At 34.4% G+C, this 22,872-nt stretch overlaps 3 protein-coding genes across 5 annotated transcripts; 1 reads left to right on the top strand and 2 right to left on the bottom strand.

Moving 5' to 3' along the window:
• Positions 1-496: 496 nt before the first annotated feature.
• LOC128183382 (V-type proton ATPase subunit E-like) lies at positions 497-5,791 on the bottom strand. Its single transcript, XM_052852371.1, has 9 exons — positions 5,635-5,791; positions 4,360-4,425; positions 3,860-3,969; positions 3,579-3,645; positions 3,098-3,187; positions 2,390-2,458; positions 1,883-1,977; positions 1,367-1,454; positions 497-1,061 (listed from the first exon to the last, which is right to left on the bottom strand). Exons 1-9 carry the CDS (start codon positions 5,665-5,667, stop codon positions 999-1,001), a joined length of 681 nt encoding a protein of 226 aa, XP_052708331.1. The 5' UTR covers positions 5,668-5,791; the 3' UTR covers positions 497-998.
• LOC128183369 (uncharacterized) lies at positions 5,769-16,564 on the top strand. 2 transcript variants are annotated; one of them, XM_052852359.1, is made up of 7 exons: positions 5,769-5,872; positions 10,408-10,553; positions 10,983-11,690; positions 12,883-13,184; positions 13,525-13,760; positions 14,143-14,286; positions 14,903-16,564. In XM_052852359.1, the coding sequence occupies exons 2-7, from the start codon at positions 10,414-10,416 to the stop codon at positions 15,383-15,385; spliced, it is 2,013 nt and encodes a 670-aa protein (XP_052708319.1). In that variant the 5' UTR covers positions 5,769-5,872; positions 10,408-10,413; the 3' UTR covers positions 15,386-16,564. The 2 variants fall into 2 exon arrangements, with proteins under 2 accessions (XP_052708319.1, XP_052708318.1); XM_052852358.1 differs by lacking the exon at positions 5,769-5,872 and adding an exon at positions 6,715-6,884.
• On the bottom strand, positions 15,469-22,711 carry LOC128183377 (uncharacterized). 2 transcript variants are annotated; one of them, XM_052852366.1, is made up of 7 exons: positions 21,026-21,179; positions 20,642-20,815; positions 20,304-20,477; positions 19,689-19,865; positions 19,221-19,397; positions 18,671-18,841; positions 15,469-17,763 (listed from the first exon to the last, which is right to left on the bottom strand). In XM_052852366.1, the coding sequence occupies exons 5-7, from the start codon at positions 19,318-19,320 to the stop codon at positions 17,414-17,416; spliced, it is 621 nt and encodes a 206-aa protein (XP_052708326.1). In that variant the 5' UTR covers positions 19,321-19,397; positions 19,689-19,865; positions 20,304-20,477; positions 20,642-20,815; positions 21,026-21,179; the 3' UTR covers positions 15,469-17,413. The 2 variants fall into 2 exon arrangements, with proteins under 2 accessions (XP_052708326.1, XP_052708327.1); XM_052852367.1 differs by lacking the exons at positions 20,642-20,815; positions 21,026-21,179 and adding an exon at positions 22,543-22,711.
• Positions 22,712-22,872: the final 161 nt, after the last annotated feature.

Genomic DNA, 22,872 nt, shown 5'->3' with positions numbered 1-22,872 from the left:
GATTCATGCGGGGTATGAAAGTGGCAGAACTGCAGAAAAAATACATAACCCGCTACCTCCATCACCCGCATGAATCGTTATTAAAGAAAGCATTTTATTGTTTACTAGTATATTTACATCTTTTTATAATAAAGTGCTCGAAAAAAGTAAAAGAAATATTCACTTAATTATTGCTTATGTACATTAGAACGTTAGATAAAAGAAACGGCCAAATCGTCTTCTGGGAATTTTAGTTTGACATCATCATGATTATTTCGTGCAGTCCGTGATATTTCCTGGGTTGCTGAAGGTTTCGACATTTCGATAAACGGGGCGTGTAGATTTCAGTCCTGTCATTTTTGACAGACCTATGAATTACAATCAATTTCCGTAAAAATTGTGGGAATATTGCTTGGTGGATGTAAATATATTGAAATAGATTAGGAGTTTTTTTTTTTAAATATACGTACAGTACACATTGTCAGTTTGAGAAATAAATAATACACAAACACAGATATTTTTATCTCACAGTTTATAACCCTGATTAAATATCAACAATGTACTATGGATACACATACAAGTTGTAGCACTGATACAAATGAATGGAATGATCACAGTTCCTTTGACAAGACTAAGACACTAATTCTGGGTTACATATTATACGGTGTATAATATAGGGAGTAGTATATCCAAAGGGAAATAACTCTATACCCTAAATTACGTCATGGATTTCAACCTTTTCAAAAAAAATCAGACATTGTTAAATTTTGATATCGTTACAATTAATTGGGAGTAAATTTGAATTACTGTATAGCATTGTTCACATGTCTCGTAAATATCAGTATAGTTATATATTAATTTATATAGGGTATTCAAAATGCGTATGGCAGCAATGTTACATCCAACGGCATCTATAACCTTCCCTACGATTGGTCAAACACTGACTAGATTGCGTACTATACATTAAATAGATGCGGTGTATTAGATATTTTGTCTATAAGATCCCATATTAACTGTCTTTAATCCATGAATTTCCTATTGGGGTTTGCTCCATACAAAATTGTTCTCAGCTCTGGAATCATCTGAAAAGTAAATGGGAAAAAAGATTGAGAAATTAATTAACCAGACAATTTTCATTCCAAACATCTGTTCTTACTTTCTCATTTGTCTATCATTATCACATTTTCCATCATTTCAATTATTATAAGTAAAACAGGAAAATCATTTAATGATACAACATTTTTAAAAATGAATTTTCAAATATTTCTTACAATTTAAAAAAAAAATCTTTTTCATTGATAAGAAATTCACATTTGTTTGGTAGAGTTTTCTCCCTTGTCTAAATTTCATTGAAGAATATGGACATTTGATTGACGGAACTTTTTACCTGTTGACTAATGAGAGAAAGACGACTTTCAAGCATGTTCTCAACCCGGATTTTCCCGTGTTGTGCTAGGAGCTCAACTCCTCCAGATCTACAATCAAAGATGCGAGATATTATGTTCACTTACGTTAAGACGTAACACACATACAAAATAAAATGTTACAAGCTTGATTTCTGTGAATATTTCCTCGGTTGATTTCTTAATAACATTAGCATTAACAACAAGTATGATTAGTCAAAGCCAATATTAAAGATAACCTCATTCAAAATACATAATCATATGCTATGGTACATGGCTTATTCAAAATGTAAAATTTCAATATTGAATAATTTTAAGACATATATATATGCACTATCAAAATATTACAAGAACAGTAAGTTATTTCCTATTTTTTCTATAAATAAAAGTTTCTATTTTAAATAACTTTCATTTTACAATTGTTACATTGTTTTGTTTGCAATCACTCATACTGCAATTAAAGGGAAATAACCTATCCAACTTTATGCCAATAGACTTACACATCATTTCCGAGGAAGTTATCGGTGTCGATGGTGATGGAGACGTCATTTCCTGTCGCCTCCTTGTACTGCTGAACAGATGCTGGAAGACTCTCCTGAAAATGAGGTATAGAAATGCCAATTCATTTACCAACTGTCTGAGCAATCTTTCCATTTTCTGCTTAATTACTGTATGGTTGTACAACACAAGTTGCATGTAAAAATTACCATTATAAAAGAAAACAAAAAAATTATTGTAGTGTAATATTATGTTATTCAATTATAGAAATTGAATTCATAACAATGCAGTTTTAGTTTTTAAAAAAATAGTTAAATTAAAAATATAAATCAAAGAAAGAACGGTGCAAAAATCTTGATTTGAACACATGTTGATGACAGTAAAAACTTTACACAATGCTTACATGCAAGAAATGAACAAAATTTAACAAAATTGAATCCTAAAATGGATGGAGTTTTAAGACTTTGTTGAGTTACGTAAATTAGAAGACAAATATTGATAGAACTTACCTTAAGCAAGTCTAAATCTTCCTGTTTACACCTCAGAACCACTGATGCCTCAATCAGTTGGAATAAACCCTGAAATATTACATTGTAAAGCCTTGCAATGTTTCATCAAGTCACATCATATTATAATAAGCCCCGAAATTTTTATTAATTTAAAAGCTGCATTTAGTGATTACATTACATTGAAAGTCCTGAAGGTAAGATTTGTGGCTAATGGGCGATAACTCAGATTTCCATTGTGATTTAGCACTAAATATTTGTGTAAGTGTAAGTATATAATACTTCTGCCATTTCATTAAGTATAAGCTATTATCCAAAATACACAAACCAAAAACAACAGTCTAATCTAAAGAATATTTCCTTTTGCATTACTATAGAGTATTGTTTAGAAAAAAAATTATTTTCCATCTCCACAAATCAATCATTCAGATAACAATCTATAATTCCTCTTGTATGCAAATGCATTCTTTTAAACTTCTAGAATAAACCATGTAGTCTAAAATAAAGTAATGGGGCATGGGATAAGTAATAAGAAAACTCTACCTAACCCCCCCCCCCCCCCATGTTACCTGGGTAACAAGTCCCTCCAGGAATGTCTTGCACTTGGGCCTGTTTTTTCTTTTTTACATTAAAATCGTTATCAGTAATAAGTTCCTCTGTTAATGTACTGTTTTTAGGATGTCCTTTGTGATTTCACTTTGGTGTATTTACCTGGGTGATGAGTCCCTCCATGAATTTCTTGTACTTGGGCTTGTCCTTTGTGATTTTACTCAGTCTCTGTCTGGCTTCCTCCATCAGGTCCTAAGGTGAGAATAATGTCAGTTATAAGAATAAAATCAGCCTTTTAAAGACTAATTTTCTAGGGTCCAAATCACATCAATGTCTTCTGCATTTTACAACTAAAAACTGGTATTCAACTTCCATGTTTCACTTTTTTAATTAAAAAGAGAGAAAAAAACAACTTAAGTTTCAATACCATTGAATGTGGTTGCACATGTGTCATAACCACTGTGAAGTCTCTTTGAATGCTAAATGTGCTGAGCACCATTATATACTTTCACTATAGTAATAAAAGTTTAAATATGAGAAATACCAAACCATTCTGCAATAACCCCCTTTCAGATACATACCGGTAATTATATTATACTTTTAACTACAACAATATATAAACTATGTGTTTTTCAAAGAATACCTTTAGGAGATCTTCTCTGGTTTTCAAAATCTTTAGTCTTGATTGATTGAGAAGGTTGGAACTTTGACTGAATAAAAAAACATATCAAATTAATATACAATCATCAAAAAATGATCCTAATGTTACATGAAAAAAGTTGTTCCACAGTTTACACCAAAAAATTTTTAAAATGGTAAATAAACTAAAATATTTTTTTTTTCAATTTCAATACATGAAATTCAGTTTATAAACAGTAAAATATAGAAATTATTATATACTATATCAAACATTTTTTTTTTTACATTTTCTTCTGTAATTCCACTTGTTTCTCCTTCCTTTCATAATACTCCATAATCTTGACCCTCTGCTGCTGCACCAGTCTTCCTTTCTCAATGTTAAACTCTTCCTCTGCCTGATAAAGAAACAATTCAAATGATAGGATTTCCAAATTACCTTCCTATCGTGTACAATGACAAAATTTCAATTTCTTTAATTCATTATTCACTTTGAACACAAACATTGTTCTCTTAGATTGAAATATTATTTAAATATGGAAGAATAAACTTGCCACATGCCACAATCTTAGGTGTACAGTTCCTTGTTGGATTGTACAACAAAATACATTTTACATCTATTTTTTAATAACTGATTACTCTCTCTTGTAAAATATTATAATTTTTTTTATATATTTTGTTAAACACGAAAGGTCAATCAAATATGTTATATACTTATATAATAGTGCAAGACCACCACTGTGTAACAAATTATAGCATAGCTAATAACATAAATTACAGTTACCAACCTTGGCATCAATCTCCTCAGCTTTTTCATTGGCTTCCTGCTCTATAAAAGCCATCATGTGCTTAATCTAAAGGGAGAAAAAAGACATAAGGTTTAATCCTCAACATCAAATGAATTTCTATGAAAAAGAGAATCAACTATCCCAAAAGTCTAAATCAGGAAGGGGGAGAGGGCAGTCCTCATTATACTATACACATGCAGATACAGTTGTAACAGGATGGGAGAAATAATGATGGACCAGACCGGGATTCAAACCCAGGCCCCCTGAATCTCTAGTCAGGTGCTCTTCCAACTGAGCTATCTGGCGCCGGTATTCTAACCGGTCTGACCGTCACATTCCTCCCCTCTTAAATGATCTTCACCCTCGAAGATCACCCCAAGCTCTTCCCCTGGCAGGAGTTAACCTGTCAGTTCCAGGGGTTTGTCACTGCACCAAATGTAACGGGATGGGAGAAATAATGACGGACCAGACCTGGGTTCGAACCTGGGCCCCCTAAATCTCTAGTCAGGTGCTCTACCAACTGAGCTATCTGGCGCCAGTATTCGAACCTGTCTGTAAAACATGGTTATGGTGAACATCACGCTTATAATGAATTGACACATCACGCTTATAATAAATTGACACGTTTACAGTGAAGCGATTTTCATTCCCAGAGACTTTTATTATTACATATGTTATTACTGTAACTTGAAATGAATCAGAGTGCTGCTACATGTAATAATGAAGCAAAAAGTCCATCTCTGGCACTTCATTATAAGCGTCTTTTACTGTAGTGAAATATTGTTACAGGAATGGGTGACTTGACAGACCTGTGATCAGCAACGTTACCACAAGGCCAAAAGATGCAGACCAGTTGGGCTGCATGCTTAGGGTAAGTCCGATAACCATTCCTTTATACTAACCCAATCTCACTATAATAAGTCATACAATATAAGCATTTGTTTTATTACCTTTAATACCCAGAGACTTCCTTGAAGTACCTAACGTTATGATTAAAAGTATAAATTGATAAATTGTAGGATCTATACCGGCAAAGTAAAATCATTTTAAAAATTCCATTATAATAAATCCATATTTATCAAAACCAAGTAATAAAATGCATTGTTTTGCATTTCTTAAAGATGAAAAAGATAACATGGGCCATTTTAAACGTGTGAAAGGTATGAAGACATAGGGTACATCTTGAATAGCTGTGTTGTCAGGAAATCAATAATTACATCGACGGCTTAATTATCATGTGAATACACGACATATCTAAACACAGCATTTTGATACCTGTTTCTGAACATCTTGATCACTCATAGCCATCTTGACAGCTGTGTAATAACGAGCACCGTGAAGAAATCGACAAGTTTCTGGCTAAACTCTCGTGACTGTGAGGGGAGCAATAACTGATGACGTAGTCCACACTTCCGGTGTCGGTTAGACGAAGGAAAAATGCCGTCCGAAATGTGAAAGTAGGAAGGAGTAAACATGTCAGATGATTTGATATAGGCTTAGTTAATCAGTGGAGGTAATATCTAATGTTTATTTTATTTCAAATAATAAACTTTTACGATGATGAAAATCTAAATCTTTAAAAATGTCAAAATTTGAAAGGCATGGAAAGATCACACAAGTGACAAGAGCTGAAGAGGTTTTTGTCTCTGGTATTTGTCACATGCGTGGTTTTAAAGAGTTGACGGACCGTGGAGCTACACTTACATTGCCATCAATACAAAAAACTTTGGATACTGTAGGTTTTGGCCACTAAAAGATAATTGTGCGCAAATTATTGACTTATTAGCCTAATTAACATGATTATGCAAATAATTCTGCAAAAATTCCTGAGTCAGACACATTGTACTTTAGATGTTTTTACTTTACTTGTCTGGGAAGAATGTATTTTAAATATCATCACCAGTCCTGTAGAATGAAATGGTGGAGTTCCTTTACATGTAAAAAAAAATAGTGACGTACTCTCAATCTCAATGTGATATCGATACAGTGACTGTGAATTTAATATACTTCACTTTCTGGGGTCGGTTAGGGTGTTTTGGAAAATGTTTGATGCAAATAAGATGGTGAATCAGTAGTAAAATATCTCAGGAATGTTAGAATAACAGTAGAATAATAGACTATCAGCTTTCAGATAAAAATAGGCAATTACAAAACAACATCCTTGTAATATTGCTGTTTCAAAGCAAAATGTTGCCTTTTAAAACTGTCCTTAATGTTTTGAATGACATACAAAGTATGCAATACATAAATCTCACACACATTTTGATATAATTAGTATGCTTATCACAAAGGTACATGTATAATGCAGATTTTTATCATATGAGCAGACATTTTAACCAGGTATGAAAAATAATATTTTGTCAAATAAGGTTGTATGGTTCGTTTAAGTTCCAAAGAAGGAATATATTGTAAACCAACTCTATTTGGGGTTTACCAGTGAGATATATATGTGTTTTCAGGATGTAGATTACCTGGTATCTGGATTATGAGTAAACAGAACATTTGAAGATTGGTTCGAGATCACAGTAAGAAAAATCTGGGATGACGATTAAATTGCAAACCTCATTTTTTACCTGCCGAAAATTTCTCGGACAGGAATAACAATGATGAGCAAATTAGTTTACATTATGTTTTTTGACATTTATAGTACATGTAGTCCCCGCTCTGAAGGAGGAGTATATTGTTTTACCCTTGTGTGTCTGTCTGTGTCTTTATCAAATTTCTGTGAAATTTTTCTCACCAATTATTACCATGCAGGTAATTAATTGTAAATGCTTGAAATATTAACACCGTATTTGTGTTGGTATGCCTTATGTTGGGATTCATTTTTGTACCAATCAAATGTCACCCTGTTAACTGATTACTTTGAATATTTTTGACCAAAATTTGGCCTTATTATGGCAAATTTGATGGCAACTCCTTATTAAATATATGTCAACTTTGCTGATTTTGTCTATTCACATAAGAGCTTGGGTACATGTATCACTTGTAAGCATTGGCTCACAGATATCTTGTTTTATTGTTTGTACTTGCAACGCATTGAAAGTCTGAAGATCTGAACTGTATACATAAATCTACAACATTATTATGTAATTATAGTCAACGATGAAACAAATACTTTTAAAGAGTCTAAGCTTCCAGGTTTGATGAGAAATTTAAGATAATTGTAAAGAAATTACTCCAATTTGGAATTGAAAAAGCTGTCAATATTATGGCCCTCAAATTTAGTTAAAGATATTATTCATTAGTTGCAAACATAATCATGCAATGACATGATAATTATACACATATGTTACACACACTCAGACACACAATGTCCTACAAAGATAGCACAATGTTATACATCGGGTCAGTTTTGATAAATGATTGTGTCTACTCCAATATTAATGTTTGGCTGTAATCCAACTCTTGGCCAACGCTCTTTTGGACTTTAATGGAGGTTTGTCTTAAGTTTCTATTAAGCTTTTGAAGCTGGAGTGTGTATGGTATAGACCTACATGTAGATGATACCATCATGTTCTGTATGTTTTCTGTGACACTATATTGGCCATAATAATTATTTCAGTAAAACTGGCTAAATCAGGATGCTGAGAATTCTGATATCAGCTGTACAATCGGGGGAAATAAATCCGACCACGAAAATTTCCTGGATATTATATGTACTTTTATTTAATCTAGTTCTTTCTTTTAATCTAGTACTTAAATAAATTATGCCATCAAGATCGCTGATGTCCAGTCGTTACAATCTTTTCATGTTTAGTGTGAACTTTACCTTAATTAACCTGGCCATTTATTTTTACTTTTCAAACATTTTGATAAGCTTTTTAAGGGGGGTCAATTTTTGTCATTGTTTTTAATGTAGCTTAAAGTTTTGGAATGGCCTGTAAGGATAATAAGTTTTCCACCAGGAAAAAACCCTACAAATGAAATTAATTTTGAATTTAGTGGAGAGAATTACTCAATTGGTCATGCAGAATGAAAATGTAAAATTGTGTATTACTGATCAGATTTTAATGCCCCCCTTCAAAGAAGAGAGGGCATATTGCTTTGCTGCTGTCTGTCGGTCCACCAACATTTTCCATTCATTTTCGTCGCAGAGGATGAACATATTGTAATGAAATTTGGTATACAGGTTTCTCATGATAAGATCTAGGTCAAATTTAATTTTGGGTACAGTCGAGCAATTTTCGACAGAGTTATGGCCCTTGGATGTAGAAAAATTCCAGTTATTGGCAGTTTCCGCTCATTTTCTTTGCAGAGGATGAACATATCGAAATGAAATTTAGTATGTATACAGGTTAATCATGATAATATCTAGGTCAAGTTTGATATTGGGTACAATCGAGCAATTTTTAACAGAGTTATGGCCCTTGGACTTAGAAAAATTCCAGTTATTTGCAGTTTCCGCTCATTTTCTTCGCAAAGGATGAATATATTGAAATGAAATTTGGTATACAGGTCTATCATAATAATATCTAGGTCAAGTTCAATATTGGGTACGGTCTAGCAATTTTCGACAGAGTTATGGTCCTTGGACGTAGAACAATTCCAGTTATTTGCAGTTTCCGTTCATTTTCTTTGCAGAGGATGAACATATTGAAATGAAATTTGGTATACAGGTTTATCATGATAATATCTAGGTCAAGTTTAATATTGGGTACGATAGAGCAATTTTCGACACACATTTTTTTTTCTTTCTTGCACATAGAAAAATTCCAGTTATTTGCAGTTTCCGCTCATTTTATTCACAGAGGGTGCACATATTGATATGACATTTGGTATACAGGTTTATCTAAATAATGTCTAGGTCAAGTTTAATTTTGGGTATGATAGAGCAAATTTCTACAGAGTTATGCCCCTTGGACTTAAAAAAAATTCCAAATATTTTCAGTTAACGTTCATTTTCTTTGTGGATGTTTCCAAGGAAGGGGGGCATAAGTGTTTCACAAACATCTCTCAGACTTGTTTATTATGTATTAGGAAATGTATATAATAATATCCTAAACTAATTCAACTACAAATAGCTGAATTGAATGCAAATTAGGTTCCAGCATTTGAAAAACTGGATTATTTACCAATCCAAGAGCAAGTACAAAGTATATTATTAATAAGTTAGTATGGAGATAATAGAGAAATTATTTACTGGCATTTGACTTGTTTGAGAAGATCTTTATAGTGCTAAATGTCATCTAAGTTGGGTGTCTAATTTGGCGACAAACTTTAGCCAGAATTGAGAATTATTAGAAACTTCATTATACTAAAAATCAGAACTAGCAATCAAATAACATGTATTGTTACGTATAATATAAACTTATAAGAATATTTCCAACAAATTAACAGCAACACATCTTAGGTGTGAGCCAGACAAGCTTTGTGGGCGGCTGGCCTTTAATGAAAATGCATCATCGATATCGTGTGTACATAAAATGTAACATATAAATATAATTCCCTATATAATTTGCTGCTTGAATCCTGGACAACTGCTGTTCATGTTGCTGTTTTTGATGTTTGGATATCTTTTGCTCGAATGAAGGCAGTTTGGAGTCCATTATTTTTGAAACTCTTTGTAAGAATTCGTCATTTGGTGCCACCATGCTGCCTGCGAAAAAAGAACCTAAGTTTCATGCCCTGAGTGAAACTGGCTAGAATGACCTTTGCTATTAACACTGACCCTTTTATACTGGCCTTCCTATGGCCCCGCCCTGTATTCCTACGCAAATCTATTTGAACAGTTCAACACGTTATCATGAAACATTTTCCTGCTATTCTACGAAACGCTGGAAATCAACCGTTATAATACTACCGGTACATACATTTTTTAAAACTGAAACTTCTTAATATGCTTTAAGCCCACTGCAGATCTATTTGGCATTAGTTAACTAAATTATAGATTGTCTTGCTGTTGATCAGGAATCAGATTGCATGTATTAAAAAAAAAATTAAGATGTCTTGCGTAGATACTTATAACAATTTGATATTTTAAGATGGTACTAAGAATCTGTAGAGTAATAAGTTGTGATTATAAGAATTGTTTGATTGTTTTTGTAGAAAGCAATGGCAGCTAAGACCCCACCGGAATCTTCATACACGCCCGAGAGCTTTAAGCTGGAAACCAAGCTGATTGTCCTCAACTTCCTAGGCATAAATCCCCACGATTCTCCATCTCATTCAGAGAAGTCCAAGGACTTGTTCAGGTAGGATTCTCCCTCTTGTTCAGTTAAGTCCGAGGACTTGTTCAGGTTGAGTAATGTTAATGACTTGTTCAGGTAGGATTCTCCCCCTTGTTCAGTCGACTCCAAGGACTTGTTCAGGTTGAGTAATGTTAATGACTTGTTCAGGTAGGATTCTCTCTCTTGTTCAATTGAGTCCAATGACATTTTTATTAGTAATCAAGAATCTGAGGACTTGTTCAGTGTAAGGACTTAATTTTATTATGACAATATAAGTGTGATTATGATATTTTGTGAATTCTAAATACAACTTACATGCATCTGAGCTAAAAATACAAATGAATGACACAGTAAGCTATAAAGAATCTGGCTCAGATTTTTAAAATTCTACTTACTCTGTATTGGTATATATTTTGCAACATTTCATTTTTTTTATACTTCCTTCCTGTACAGGAGATTTTGCCATTCTCTCCCGGTGACTCCAGACTTCAACAAGCGATGCAATCATAAAGCAGGTCTACGCAAACAGAATACCCTCGATCATCCAACCCAGGAAGACAGGCCTCAATCATCGTCCACTTCCATCACAGAGCAGCAGAAGATCCCAAGAAGGAAGGCCAGATCCCTGGAAACTGTGAACTCAGAACATTTTGTCATGATAGATAATCATGATGGTCATGTGCAAGTGACCAAAGAAAAAAATTCTGTGTCTTGTGTTCATTCTTTACCCCAAAAAAGAAACAGTTTCCCAGCCTTCCAGGCGGATGGTGAATTGTCAGGCATTTTACCTCAATCCAATAATCTCAAGTCCAGTGATTTATTTCCTGACAATTTGGTATTGCACCCAGAGTCTTTGTTCCCTTGCCATCAAGAACCTGCCCTCATTACACCCAAATCAGCTGGATTTGAACCCAGTTTTGAGGATTGGGCAAACTTGGAGCCCGCTGTGCCAAAGTCAGAAGACAATGGGCCACCAGTTAATCTGACAGAGAATTCTAAGGAGATGGATGAGATTGTGGACTCTCTTTTGTGTGATGTGGTGAAAGCAGTAATTGAGAAAGAAGTCAAGCATAGGGGTATATGCTCTGAGGTAATGGATAGTGAAGTTGCTGTTCCCACTTACCAGCAGTTTGACAGTGAAGAGAACAGAGAAATTCATGTGTAAGTGTAATGACTTATAAATACAAGTGTATATTGAGATTTAGAGTAGAAATGTCCTTTTAATAAATTTAGTCCCACTTTTCTGAATTCATGTAATTCACATAAGGAAGTTTGATGCAAGATGTTTACATGTACAATCATGTACCGGTACATTGTAAGATTGCATGCTTTACATGAACATGTATACCAGCATATGCCTTCAATGTGAAAAGTCTTTCTGATCCTTGTACTTTGTACGGTTAGTTGACTTTATTGATTGTGATAATATATGTTAATTGAGAGACGATTTAGAATATGGCTGGAATTTATTTGTAGGGCTGGGACGATACTGTACTGAGCCGATTCGGTACATATCACGATACATGAGATGCGATACGATACATATCACGATACATTGCAATGAAATGAAAACATGAATAAAATTTTAAAATTTATTCAACCTGCCGATGTATTACCGCATGTCCAAAGTTATTTTGTTATATTCATAATGAGCGTTGCACAATTTACAAATTACTCTAGTCTCGTGTACACTAGTTTTTCATAAACAAGTACTCCAAAAGTTTTCCACACTCCATATTTAGCTTCCTAACAGTTTTGACAACTTTACAAGGTTTTCCGCCATCTTTGTACTTTCATATTAGGCGCGCGGACTAAAAATAGCCGATATATGAAGCTCGGATATTTTTTGAAAAATAAAAAAAGTTCGGTAAGGTATCGTTGTATTAATGGTAAATGTATCGAACCAAATATCGTCAAAATAAATATCGTGATGCACCGGTGCATCGGTGGATCGTCCCATCCCTATTTATTTGTGACATGAATTTGTCAGTTTGTGTCTTTAATGTATAAGTCAAAAAAGATTCTGTAATACTTGCATCAATTATAGTTTATACTGAGTAATCCTTTGGCCTCAAAGGATAGTGAGGCCAGCAAGAATTAAATTGGATTTATCTTTATTGTAACCTATGCTATAGGTAATTTCTCAATTTTCATATTAGCATAAATATGAAAAACTGAGTTGTTTCCCTTTATAATGCAGCAATAGAATAAGGAAATGCAGCAGCATTTGACCTGATTCAATATTGCTTGGGAAAGAAAACTTAATGATTTATGTGTTTGCCTATTAAAATATTGAGTTTTTTCATGTTTTTAGCCTAAAGAATACTTGTTTATTTCATTTCCTTGCCTACAGCTACACATACAGTGACAGCGCTAGCTCCTCAGCCACAATGTCTTCCTCCAGTGTCTCCATAGACAACAGTGGCCCCTCCCCGGGGAGTGGGGACTCTGTCACCTCCCACGAGATTGATGGCTGCTGCTGTAGTCACATCGAAGGCCACACCCACTCAGCCAGCGTTAATCCAGGGGACAGGACTAGGCTCCACCTCCACATTGTCAATCAAGCCTGCCCTGCATTTGAGGAGAGTGTGGAGGACTATGTGAGGGCAGAGATTAGGGAGGAGCTGTCCTCACTGGAGTCAGAGATTGAGAAAGGTCAGCCTCATTAATTGTATGTTAATATTTCAGAGAGTTACAAGAATCATGTAAATATTTAATATATATGTCAATCATACTTTAGTGGATACAAAATTTGTTCACAACTGATCATGGTATCCCACAAAACTGTCAACTTGAAACCATGTAAACAAATGTTTCTTGTAGCAATAGAATGATAAACTTAAGTTCCACCATTAGTATTGCATGTATTATATTAGATATGCCTGGTATATGTATGCATTACTGCTTCAATGGTGTAACACAATTAGAATAAAATAACATACATGTATATGCATTAATTTATGGCACAAAACTCAGTGTTTTCTTGTCTTTCCAGCCATGAAGCTGAATGGAGAGATGATGTCCCCCCTTCTGACCCCACCCCTTACCCCCCAGACCCACGCTGCTCGCGTCTTGGCCAGGATCGGGGACGAGGTACGTGCCAAGTACGAGTTCCAGCTGGACGACGTGCTGTACCGACTGTTCCTGAGTGGACAGGAGACGTTCTCCTACGAAGTGTTCCGAGACATGGCTTGTCAAATCGTGGACCACAATCTCCCAGGGTGGAGACAGGTAAAGAGAAAGAGGATTTCATTTGACTTTGTTTGACATGTATGTTTGAATGATTAAGGAGTATATATGATTTCACAGTCAAGCGTGGGAGTGATCTTAAAATATTAATTTTGTATTTGGGATTAAAAATTCATATTAAGATTTCATGTACACCATGTTTGTACATGTTGTAGGATTGATGATAAATTATATATTCAATGAATAGATAAGTTAACATTTTTTAATACCAGTTTATTTACTGGATAAATCATTAATAATTTGTACTCATAAACTGTATTTGTGATCAATCATATATTACATTAACATGTAATTGATATGTACATTATATACAGTCATATATCATGTAGCCAAATAGCCTGATATTCATAATATTGTTTATTAGGTAGCGTTCCTTCTGGTGTATGGACAGAGTGTCGCATGGAGGGCAGTGGAAACAGGACACACAGGGTTACGGAACCTGATTGATTACACCACGCAGCTCCTGTCTGATTACGCCGCAGACTTCATCATCAACCAGGGAGGATGGGTAAAATTTATGTTTAATCATTAAAATTTGTTCAATTGAATTTCATTTTGAAGGCTTTCAGAGGCATTACATGTATGAGCTATGCAAAATCTGTACATAGCTATCCTTACTTTCTTAGAACCATTTTAACAAGAGTTTGGATTTAAGGGAATGTATGTTACTATCTAGATTGCTCATCAAAAGAAGCTTTCAGATATTGACCCCTTTCTTATAATTCACTAAAAGAAGCTCATTTATATTTATAGACTGTCAAAACTGGAATTTTTTTTGGTCAAGATCTGCTCTATTGTGGAAAATTGATGTTGTTTCAACAAAATATAATCCCTGGATGAAGTTGAAAGAATGTCATTGCGTTCAATGTATTCATATCTATCAGCCAATGACTTGACAGTTAACCATGAGTAAACCCCGCCTTCATCAAATCAGAGTTTGTCACGTACTGTCCAAAGTCCCTCTTGTTTATTGAACCAATTACTAGTCTGTCAATCAGTTGAAGACAGACTTTTTATTACAGAATGTTGATATATAGAATGACTTGCTATATAATATGCAAACACTACTTCTCCTTTTAAGTCAAGACTTGTCTAATTCTATCGTTTGCTCATTGTCTTTCTAGGGAGCTGTGATGAATATAGATTCGTCTGACAGTACACCAGACTTAGAGACTGACCACCCCCTTCACGCCAAGCAGTTCACCGGCCAATCATATACCTTCTACGAATCAGTGGCCCTGTCAATCAAAGCCAGTGACATCTTCCCCAACCACCAGAACATCACCTGTAACAACAGTAGTTTCCAGGACCCCGAGGTCATGTCCATTTACGCAGACCAGGGTGGGGGTCTAGAGTCGCTTTCCACAGATACCCCCTCCCAGAGTAGTTCCGAAGAGCAGCAACTCAATCATGCTCCATTTGCTACATATATGTCTAGTCATGCGTCCGAAACTGATTTTTATGCAGAGAGGTTCAGAGACTTGAATGACATTGCGTACCATAGGTTCTACAATAACGATCGTCTGGGTGATGTGGTAATGATAGGAGTTAATGTTCTTGCATTTTGTGGAATTGTCTTTCTTTCAGAAAGTATGAAATATCACTGAAAATCCACCAATGAATTTTTGTTAAAATGAATTCAGTTCTTTCATTGAGTTGTTAATGAGTATATGTGGTATTTTTTGTACCATGTGGAAAGTATGTTTGTGAATGAAAAGGTTGCTGATGTTTTATTGTTCCACTGTCATTATAATCTGAATAGTTTTCCATTTGATGTACAGAACTTTTGCTGACTGTGTTTATATGTCCGTCCATTCACTGCCTGTCTGTCTTTGTGTCTGTCTCAATTTAACAATCAAAATAACCATTCACTGCTTTAATTGTCCGAATTGTTAAGTAAAAATAACAGGTGTCAACATGTTAACAAAATTTTTATTTAGAATTTCATAAAGATGATTGACTGTGTATTTAAAATAGAAATACATTACAAATATTTTTTTGAATTGTAATTTTATTTTGAGTAAACGTAAGTCAATCTTTTATAAAACACATTGAACTTCAAGCAAGAAATTATTTTAGGTAAATGTCTAAATGCTTGTTGGAGTATATTGCAGTGTTTTTCTTTTTTCTTTTGTTTCCAAATTATCTCAATTATCATAGATCTTGCATTCCAATATGATTGGCTTGCTTTATTTACTTCATAAGTTGTTGAATCCAATTCTTGTTCAATTAATATCATTTCATGATACTAGATCTACATGACTGGGATTTTTTCGTGATGAAGTATGGTACATGTCTTACATGTACATGTAGAAATAATGTTCCTTTGATCCAAATAAATGTATTTATTGTGATAGTTTGCAAGAGACCACAAAATATGCTGAGGATGAATACAAGTTAACTTTATATTTTAAAAACATCGAGAAAAACAGAACTGTACAGTAACTTGATATCATAGATGTTCTGGCTTGTACAGTATGAGATGTAGTTACGGTGACAGATGAAACTTTCATGACTGTTTTATGACTGTTTTATGGCTTTGAAGATTTGTTTAATGTCATTTGGTTTTCCATTTCAGATCTTTATTTTGTTATAGTTTACATGTAAATGTTGTTTAATAAGTTATGAACAATCTTATTTGTTCAGTTATTTTTTGTTTTTGTTTTGTTACCATTGATATGTTTTATGAATAATAACATTCCATTTTAATGTTTATATCAAAGAAAAATGACACTTCTGATATTTTTTTGTACATTAAATGTTTATCATAAACTTTAAGAGAGTGATTATTTTTTGTCAGATTGACAATGCTCAAACATTAAGTTCTAAGTTATTAAAACGATGCATTTAGTGATCAATTTGTCAATTTCAGTAATGGATCAGATGTTCATGATACACATGTATTTGAAAGTGTTCAAACAATTCCAGTCTTTGAATTTTTTTAATTTTTTTTTTCCATTTGCTTGTCAGAAGACAAATTTTAACTGTGTTAATAATTAAAATAAGTTTTCTTAAATTCATGTTTAGAAGTTATTTTCAATGTATTAATATAAAAAGAAAAACACCCATACACCCACGTTTTCATCAGATAGGTAAAAAAAAACATTGGATTGACCCTTAAGGAGCATGGTTACGATTTTGGTCAAGATTTATTTTTCTGCGTGTAATATGTACTTAAAACCAAATATTTTGAATATACATTTTGACTAAAATACAACTTTTTTCTTCATATTTAATGCAAAAATACGTCCTAAATACTTTAAATATTCAAAAATTGCTAGAGTTCTCCAAAGTTCTCTAGAGTTCTCTGTTTAGTGGTACCAGTGGTACTATGCGTGGCCAGCCAGATCAGCATATTACTCTGTGATTCTTACCATTCTTACATAGAAATGATATATCTCATATTAATATTTAGGGATATTTTTACTGTAGTCTTGAAAAAGAAAAAAGATTTCAAATATATACCCTCATTTTTTTTTGCTAAATAGTCTACATATAATGACATATACGGAATGTTTTTGAAACAATACATACATGTAAATACATATAAGAGTTGTCAACGCACACACATATTATTATCATTAATATGATAGTTATTTTGCTGATTTGCATGTCCCATTTTACCATTGAATTATTTACGTTTCGGAATCTGTTTTTTCTACATACACATGCACTGCACTCGTTTCCGATGAATCCAAAGTACACGATGAATCCAAAGTACACGATGAATCCAAAGTACACGATGCCGCTTTTTGAGAAGATTTGATGCTAGTTTTCTCAAAATATGATACACAATCTGAAAGAAAGATCAGCCCCGCTACCAGACACAAGATGGCGGTCCCCACTCCGCCAATAGCTCTGGCGCTGGGACGAGAATCGTCCGCACAGGTCAGGCTCCGCTCGTAAGCATTCGTGTTATTTTTGGGAATTCTTAGCTTCGCGAACTTTCCGTCTACCACCGCTGTGCTCGTAAAGTTTCCCACAGCTGTATGAAATAAATTGAAATTCATATCTATATTTATAAACGAATTGTTATCGATACAAAAATTTTAAAATGCTAGTAACTAAAGTGAATAAAAGAAAACATAGTTGGGTTATATTCTGATCGCTGGAGAGCAACGACCAGTCTTCTAAACCATTACGATCAATCGCTAAGACTCAGACTGGTCGAGGTTTGCTGAACTGTATAGCTCTCCAGAAAAATCAGCTAGATAAAAGAGCCCAACAAATTGCAGTTCTGTCATGCGAGAAAAAATCCGTTTGCAAAACTAAGATTTAGCAAAGTCGCAGACAAATACTATGCGTGGGATTCAAACTTTTGTCTATGCTTTTTGAACCTTATCAATTAAGATACATAATACGAACAATATTAATACTTACATTGGGATATTTTTTTAGAAAGAATTCGAAGTAATAGAAAAGTGTACTATGAAGAAAAGTTTTGATGATGTACATGTACCGACATCAAATAAAGTTCTTCAGTCTATCTAACCCAATTTTACCAAAAAAGCCACAGTTCGATTTCTATTCTCCACTAAAAATTAAACAATTCATGGAAAGGTATGTAATTGTTTAACCATTTTAATTAACTAAGGTGGCTCACTACACTTTGAAATAGTTTCCTGAATCAGCAGAAAATTACTTGACTATGATAGATAGCATGATGGGTTAGAAGTATTCAAGTCAAATAGGCTAAAAATGTGCAATTTTGATAGAAAATTACATTTTCAAAACCTGAATTCAGTATATCTGAGCAAAAGCCCCAGACGGATTCAAACTTCATACAATCAATTTAACAATTAAAGCATTTAAATCACCGTCGTGTGACGTATTGTCTTAAAAAGGTTAAGTTTAGGTGTAGTGAGGTACCTTAAATAACTTTGTATGTTTACCTATACACTGTAGTGAGAGTTGCTCCCACGCCGCCCCCACACACTGTATGGTGTTAGTGATGGTGGTGGCCGTGTATCCACCCAGGCAGTGGTAAGAAGCGGTGTCGCCCTGGACCTTATAGTAACCATTCGGGATAGAAGGAGGCAGTTCACACCCCGCCGGCGCTGATACTGGAGTAATAAGAAAAAAAACCTCATAACGGGTTAATGCTAATGTTCCATCCCTTGTATAAAAAAAAAAAATTGAAATACATGTATCAAAGGTCGATCTGGAGTATAGAAGATTTAATTTTAATATTTTAATACGACGGTATTAATCCGTATTATTATTATTATTATCAAAGCTTGCAAAGGCCAAGAATTTCTTTTTCGAGAGGAGGGGTGGGGGGGGGGGGTGGGGGTAATGACAGTTATTTGCTATGTGGCTTTAGCGTAGTAATTTACTAATTTGGATTATCCAGGGAGGAGAGGGAGTGACCAAGTGGACTCCCGCAAATTCAGCATAAAAATTAAAATTGCAATGTAACGAAAATGAATTTATAACTAATACCTAGGGAACAGGACAAATTCGTTAGCGTCCAACTTGTTTCGTTGCACACAATGGTATTGGCTGCATTGCTAGCTACGTAATCTGGCAAACACGCATACATGGTAATGCTCCCGTTGTGTAATCCGTCAGAAATCTTCAGCGCGTTGGCGATATCCGGAGGTGTTGGGCAAGATATATCTAAAGAAAAAGTGTGTACGTTTGAAGACTAGGATTACGATTTCAAGAATAACTGTACACATGTATATTGATGGAAGAATAAATCATTTCTTATTTTAATTCAAACAATTCAAAATTTATCTTTTTTTAAACCAGAAATGTTTGGGGTTTAGTTAAGTTGCCCAAACTATCCTGTCCTTCCCATTAGTGAAGAAAATGCATGATAAAACTAAACACTCAATACATCTATACTTCATAAGAATAGTTGTACAATATGAGAAGGGTGGCAGCGTGCAGTGCCGATACTATTACCCAGGCAAGATAACTTAGGCTCCTCCCACTGTCCCTGTACACAGCTGATAACGTTGTCCGTCTGATTGGCCGTGTATCCTCTATGACAATGATAGGTAGCAGTGTTGTTTGTGATTTCATAGTAAGCATTAGATAAAGCTAGCGGAGGTCCACAAAGAGAGGGTTGAAGACTGCCTTCTGCAAAATAACATGTTTAATTTTGGTCAAGTGCGGAATTCAGAAGTGTTTTTCATAAAAGACTGAGTACCTACAAGTAAGTTGAATAACATAATCTCTATGATTAATTAATTAGCATGCAAAGTGTAATGCTAGGTGTATGAAGTCGCTGCAAAGTTGTATTAATACAGAGCATAAAATATTACATTTTAACTCGTTGAATACTGTTTACAGGGAAATATTCGCCCCTTTTTTATTTTCGCCCCTTTGGCCCTCATTGTCAGCATGCGAATTTAAGACTTGGCGAATTCCAATGTATCAAATTATTTCTCTTTAATCACAACTTAATATGGCGAATTCAAGATGGTGCAAAACCGTTTGCAAGTAAAACAAAAGGGGGGGGGGGGACGAAGATAACACGGGGCGAAAATACACAGGAATGAATTCAGCTAGACCAACCTAGACAGGAAAAGTTAGTCTGGGACCAGTGCGTTCCGTTACATGTTATGGTTGACAGTCCACCAGTCGCGACATGCCCCTCTACACACGAGTATAACGCCAAATTCCCGGTCTGAAAACCTTCTATAAGCACATCAGCATTATGAATGCTCGGTGGTTCGTGACAAAAGCTGTCTGAAATAGAATAATTAGTATCGATTAGTATCGATTCTGAATAAAGACATATTTTTAATCAGTGATATAAACTAAATTATATATCTATGCCAGTGAAAATAGCGTTTATGTCAAATGGTTTGCGTCTTAATCTATTTTTTTCATGATTTTTCTTGAATGCTCACCAGAACAGGCAAACGACGTTGTCGTCCAGTGTGTTTCGTTGCACGTAATATATGGATCCTCTCCGTTAGCAACAAAGCCAGACACGCATGTGTAGACAGTCAAACTTCCGTTACTATATCCACCAGGTACCTTAAAAGCGTTTGTTATGTCCGGGGGAGAAGGGCACGAAATGGCTATGTAAAAGAAAAAATGACTTTAAGATGTTTATTCCTTGTAGTATACACTTTAACTGAAGATAGTTCAATAACGTTTCTAATGTTAAATGATTTTAAAAAGGTATTACTAGCATACTAGTACTACATAATACTCAGTAACTTAAAATTTAGTTATAACGAAGTAAAAGGTTTTTAAACATGGATATCTAATTAATGATCGCTTCTCACCAGTACATGTTAGGTTGATATTGCTCCATACAGAGTCCTTACAGTAGATTGCGTTGTTTGAGTTGTTAGATGTATAGCCCGGTAAACAGCTGTACACCGCTGTTGTCTGATTCTTCAGAATATAGCTAGCATCTGGGAGGCTTGGAGGGGGCCCACAGTCACTGGCAACTGGGGCATACATAATAGAAATGTTATTATTCGAAATGTCTATTTTTTCCTCATTTTGCAAGCATCTTAACAAATCTATTTTTAACACATAAAAACCAATATTTTTATCAAAAAATTAAAACTACACTATTGAGTGAAATGGGATAACACGGTTGCAAAAACTTCAAAGTTATGAAAATATGCATCAGAGTAATCCGTGTTTTATCAAGTAATTGTCGGCAATTGCATGATATGTATATTTACTTTAAACAACTTAAAATTTGTTACTGGAAGGTACATGTAAAAGCCATTAAAAATAAATAGAGTTGCAATGGTTTAATCCGTTTTAAGCTTCTTAAGCGAATTTGTTAATTAGAATGATCAATAAATGCCAATTTTGTTTCCAAAAATAGTTATCAATTTTATTTCAAGAAATAATAATTATAAGCTTGGATCATGAATAAGCTCACCAGAGCAAGCAAACAACGTGTCTGTCCAGTGTGTTCCGTTACAAGAAATATACGGAACCTCTTCGTTGGCAACGAACCCCGACACGCATGCGTAGACTGTTAAACTTCCGTTGCTGAATCCACTGATTATTTTGACAGTGTTAGGGACCTCCGGGGGAGAGGTGCATAACTGGGCTGAAACAATAGAGATTTTCATCACTTGCATAGTTACCAAGTGGTAGTGCTTTCTATTTCTGTTCTCAAATAATGTAATATAACCGTGACGTTTAATAGGTGAGATATAATAAGGTTAATAAATACTGTACAAAACCCCCCAAATATTAGTGTCATGAAATAATAATTATAAAGAATTGAAACTTACAAGTACACGTTAAGCTGATATTGCTCCAATTAGAGTCTTTACAATGTATCGCATTGTTTGCGTTGCTGGGCGTGAAACCAGACAAACAGTTGTAAACAGCCGTTGTTTGATTCTCCAAAAAGTAGGTTGCATTGGATAGACTTGGTGGAGGTCCACATTCACTGGAAACTATCAAACGATGAATAAAATCAACAATTTTATGAAAAAGGCATTTTTTAATTGCCGGCCGATTAAAACAAACCTACTTAAAAAACATAATTATGTACATCTGACATGGAAGTAAAGTGCTTTCATGTTATATAGAATGTATTTTGTTGAGATTATTGCTTATTTCTTTGTTTTTACAGTACCAATCCAACAAATAAGGGGTTTTAGTGAAGTATGGACATGGATGCAATCGGTATCATAGTCCATTGGCAGTAGCAATTCAATAAATAAAGGGTTGAAGTATATATCTATGCCAGTGAAAATAGCGTTTATGTCAAATGGTTTGCATCTTAATCTATTTTTTTTTTCATGATTTTTTTTTGAATGCTCACCAGAACAGGCAAACAACGTTGTCGTCCAGAGTTTTCCACTGCACGTAATATATGGATCCTCTCCGTTAGGAACAAAGCCAGACACGCATGTGTAGACAGTCAAACTTCCGTTACTATATCCACCAGGTACCTTAACAGCGTTTGTTATGTCCGGGGGAGAAGGGCACAAATTGGCTAGCACGTAAAAGAAAGACTGACTTACATGTATATTCTTTGAAGTATCCATTTTAATTAAAGATTGTTCGATAAAGTTTCTAATGTAAAATTACTCTTAAAAAGATATCACAAGCATATTAGTACTAGTTGATAACTTAAAATGTAATTATAGCG

This window comes from Crassostrea angulata, chromosome 5 (genome assembly GCF_025612915.1).
Source record: "Crassostrea angulata isolate pt1a10 chromosome 5, ASM2561291v2, whole genome shotgun sequence".
NCBI lineage: Eukaryota > Metazoa > Mollusca > Bivalvia > Ostreida > Ostreidae > Magallana > Magallana angulata.
This window is presented reverse-complemented; position numbering and strand designations above follow the sequence as displayed.

What these genes read in the sequence shown, in the direction of transcription:
- LOC128183377 (XM_052852367.1), bottom strand. Translation starts at nt 19,320, where the DNA reads ATGTATGCGTGTTTGCCAGATTACGTAGCTAGCAATGCAGCCAATACC. An exon ending in GAATTTGTCCTGTTCCCTAG is followed by an intron (nt 18,842 to 19,220) that starts GTATTAGTTATA and finishes TTATTACTCCAG; the next exon opens with TATCAGCGCCGGCGGGGTGT. An exon ending in ACTCTCACTACAGTGTATAG is followed by an intron (nt 17,764 to 18,670) that starts GTAAACATACAA and finishes TATTTCATACAG; the next exon opens with CTGTGGGAAACTTTACGAGC.
- LOC128183382 (XM_052852371.1), bottom strand. Translation starts at nt 5,667, where the DNA reads ATGGCTATGAGTGATCAAGATGTTCAGAAACAG. An exon ending in CCAGAGAAGATCTCCTAAAG is followed by an intron (nt 3,188 to 3,578) that starts GTATTCTTTGAA and finishes TTCTCACCTTAG; the next exon opens with GACCTGATGGAGGAAGCCAG. An exon ending in AAGATTTAGACTTGCTTAAG is followed by an intron (nt 1,978 to 2,389) that starts GTAAGTTCTATC and finishes CCTCATTTTCAG; the next exon opens with GAGAGTCTTCCAGCATCTGT.
- LOC128183369 (XM_052852359.1), top strand. Translation starts at nt 10,414, where the DNA reads ATGGCAGCTAAGACCCCACCGGAATCTTCATACACGCCCGAGAGCTTT. An exon ending in GGAGTCAGAGATTGAGAAAG is followed by an intron (nt 13,185 to 13,524) that starts GTCAGCCTCATT and finishes TTGTCTTTCCAG; the next exon opens with CCATGAAGCTGAATGGAGAG. An exon ending in TCATCAACCAGGGAGGATGG is followed by an intron (nt 14,287 to 14,902) that starts GTAAAATTTATG and finishes TTGTCTTTCTAG; the next exon opens with GGAGCTGTGATGAATATAGA.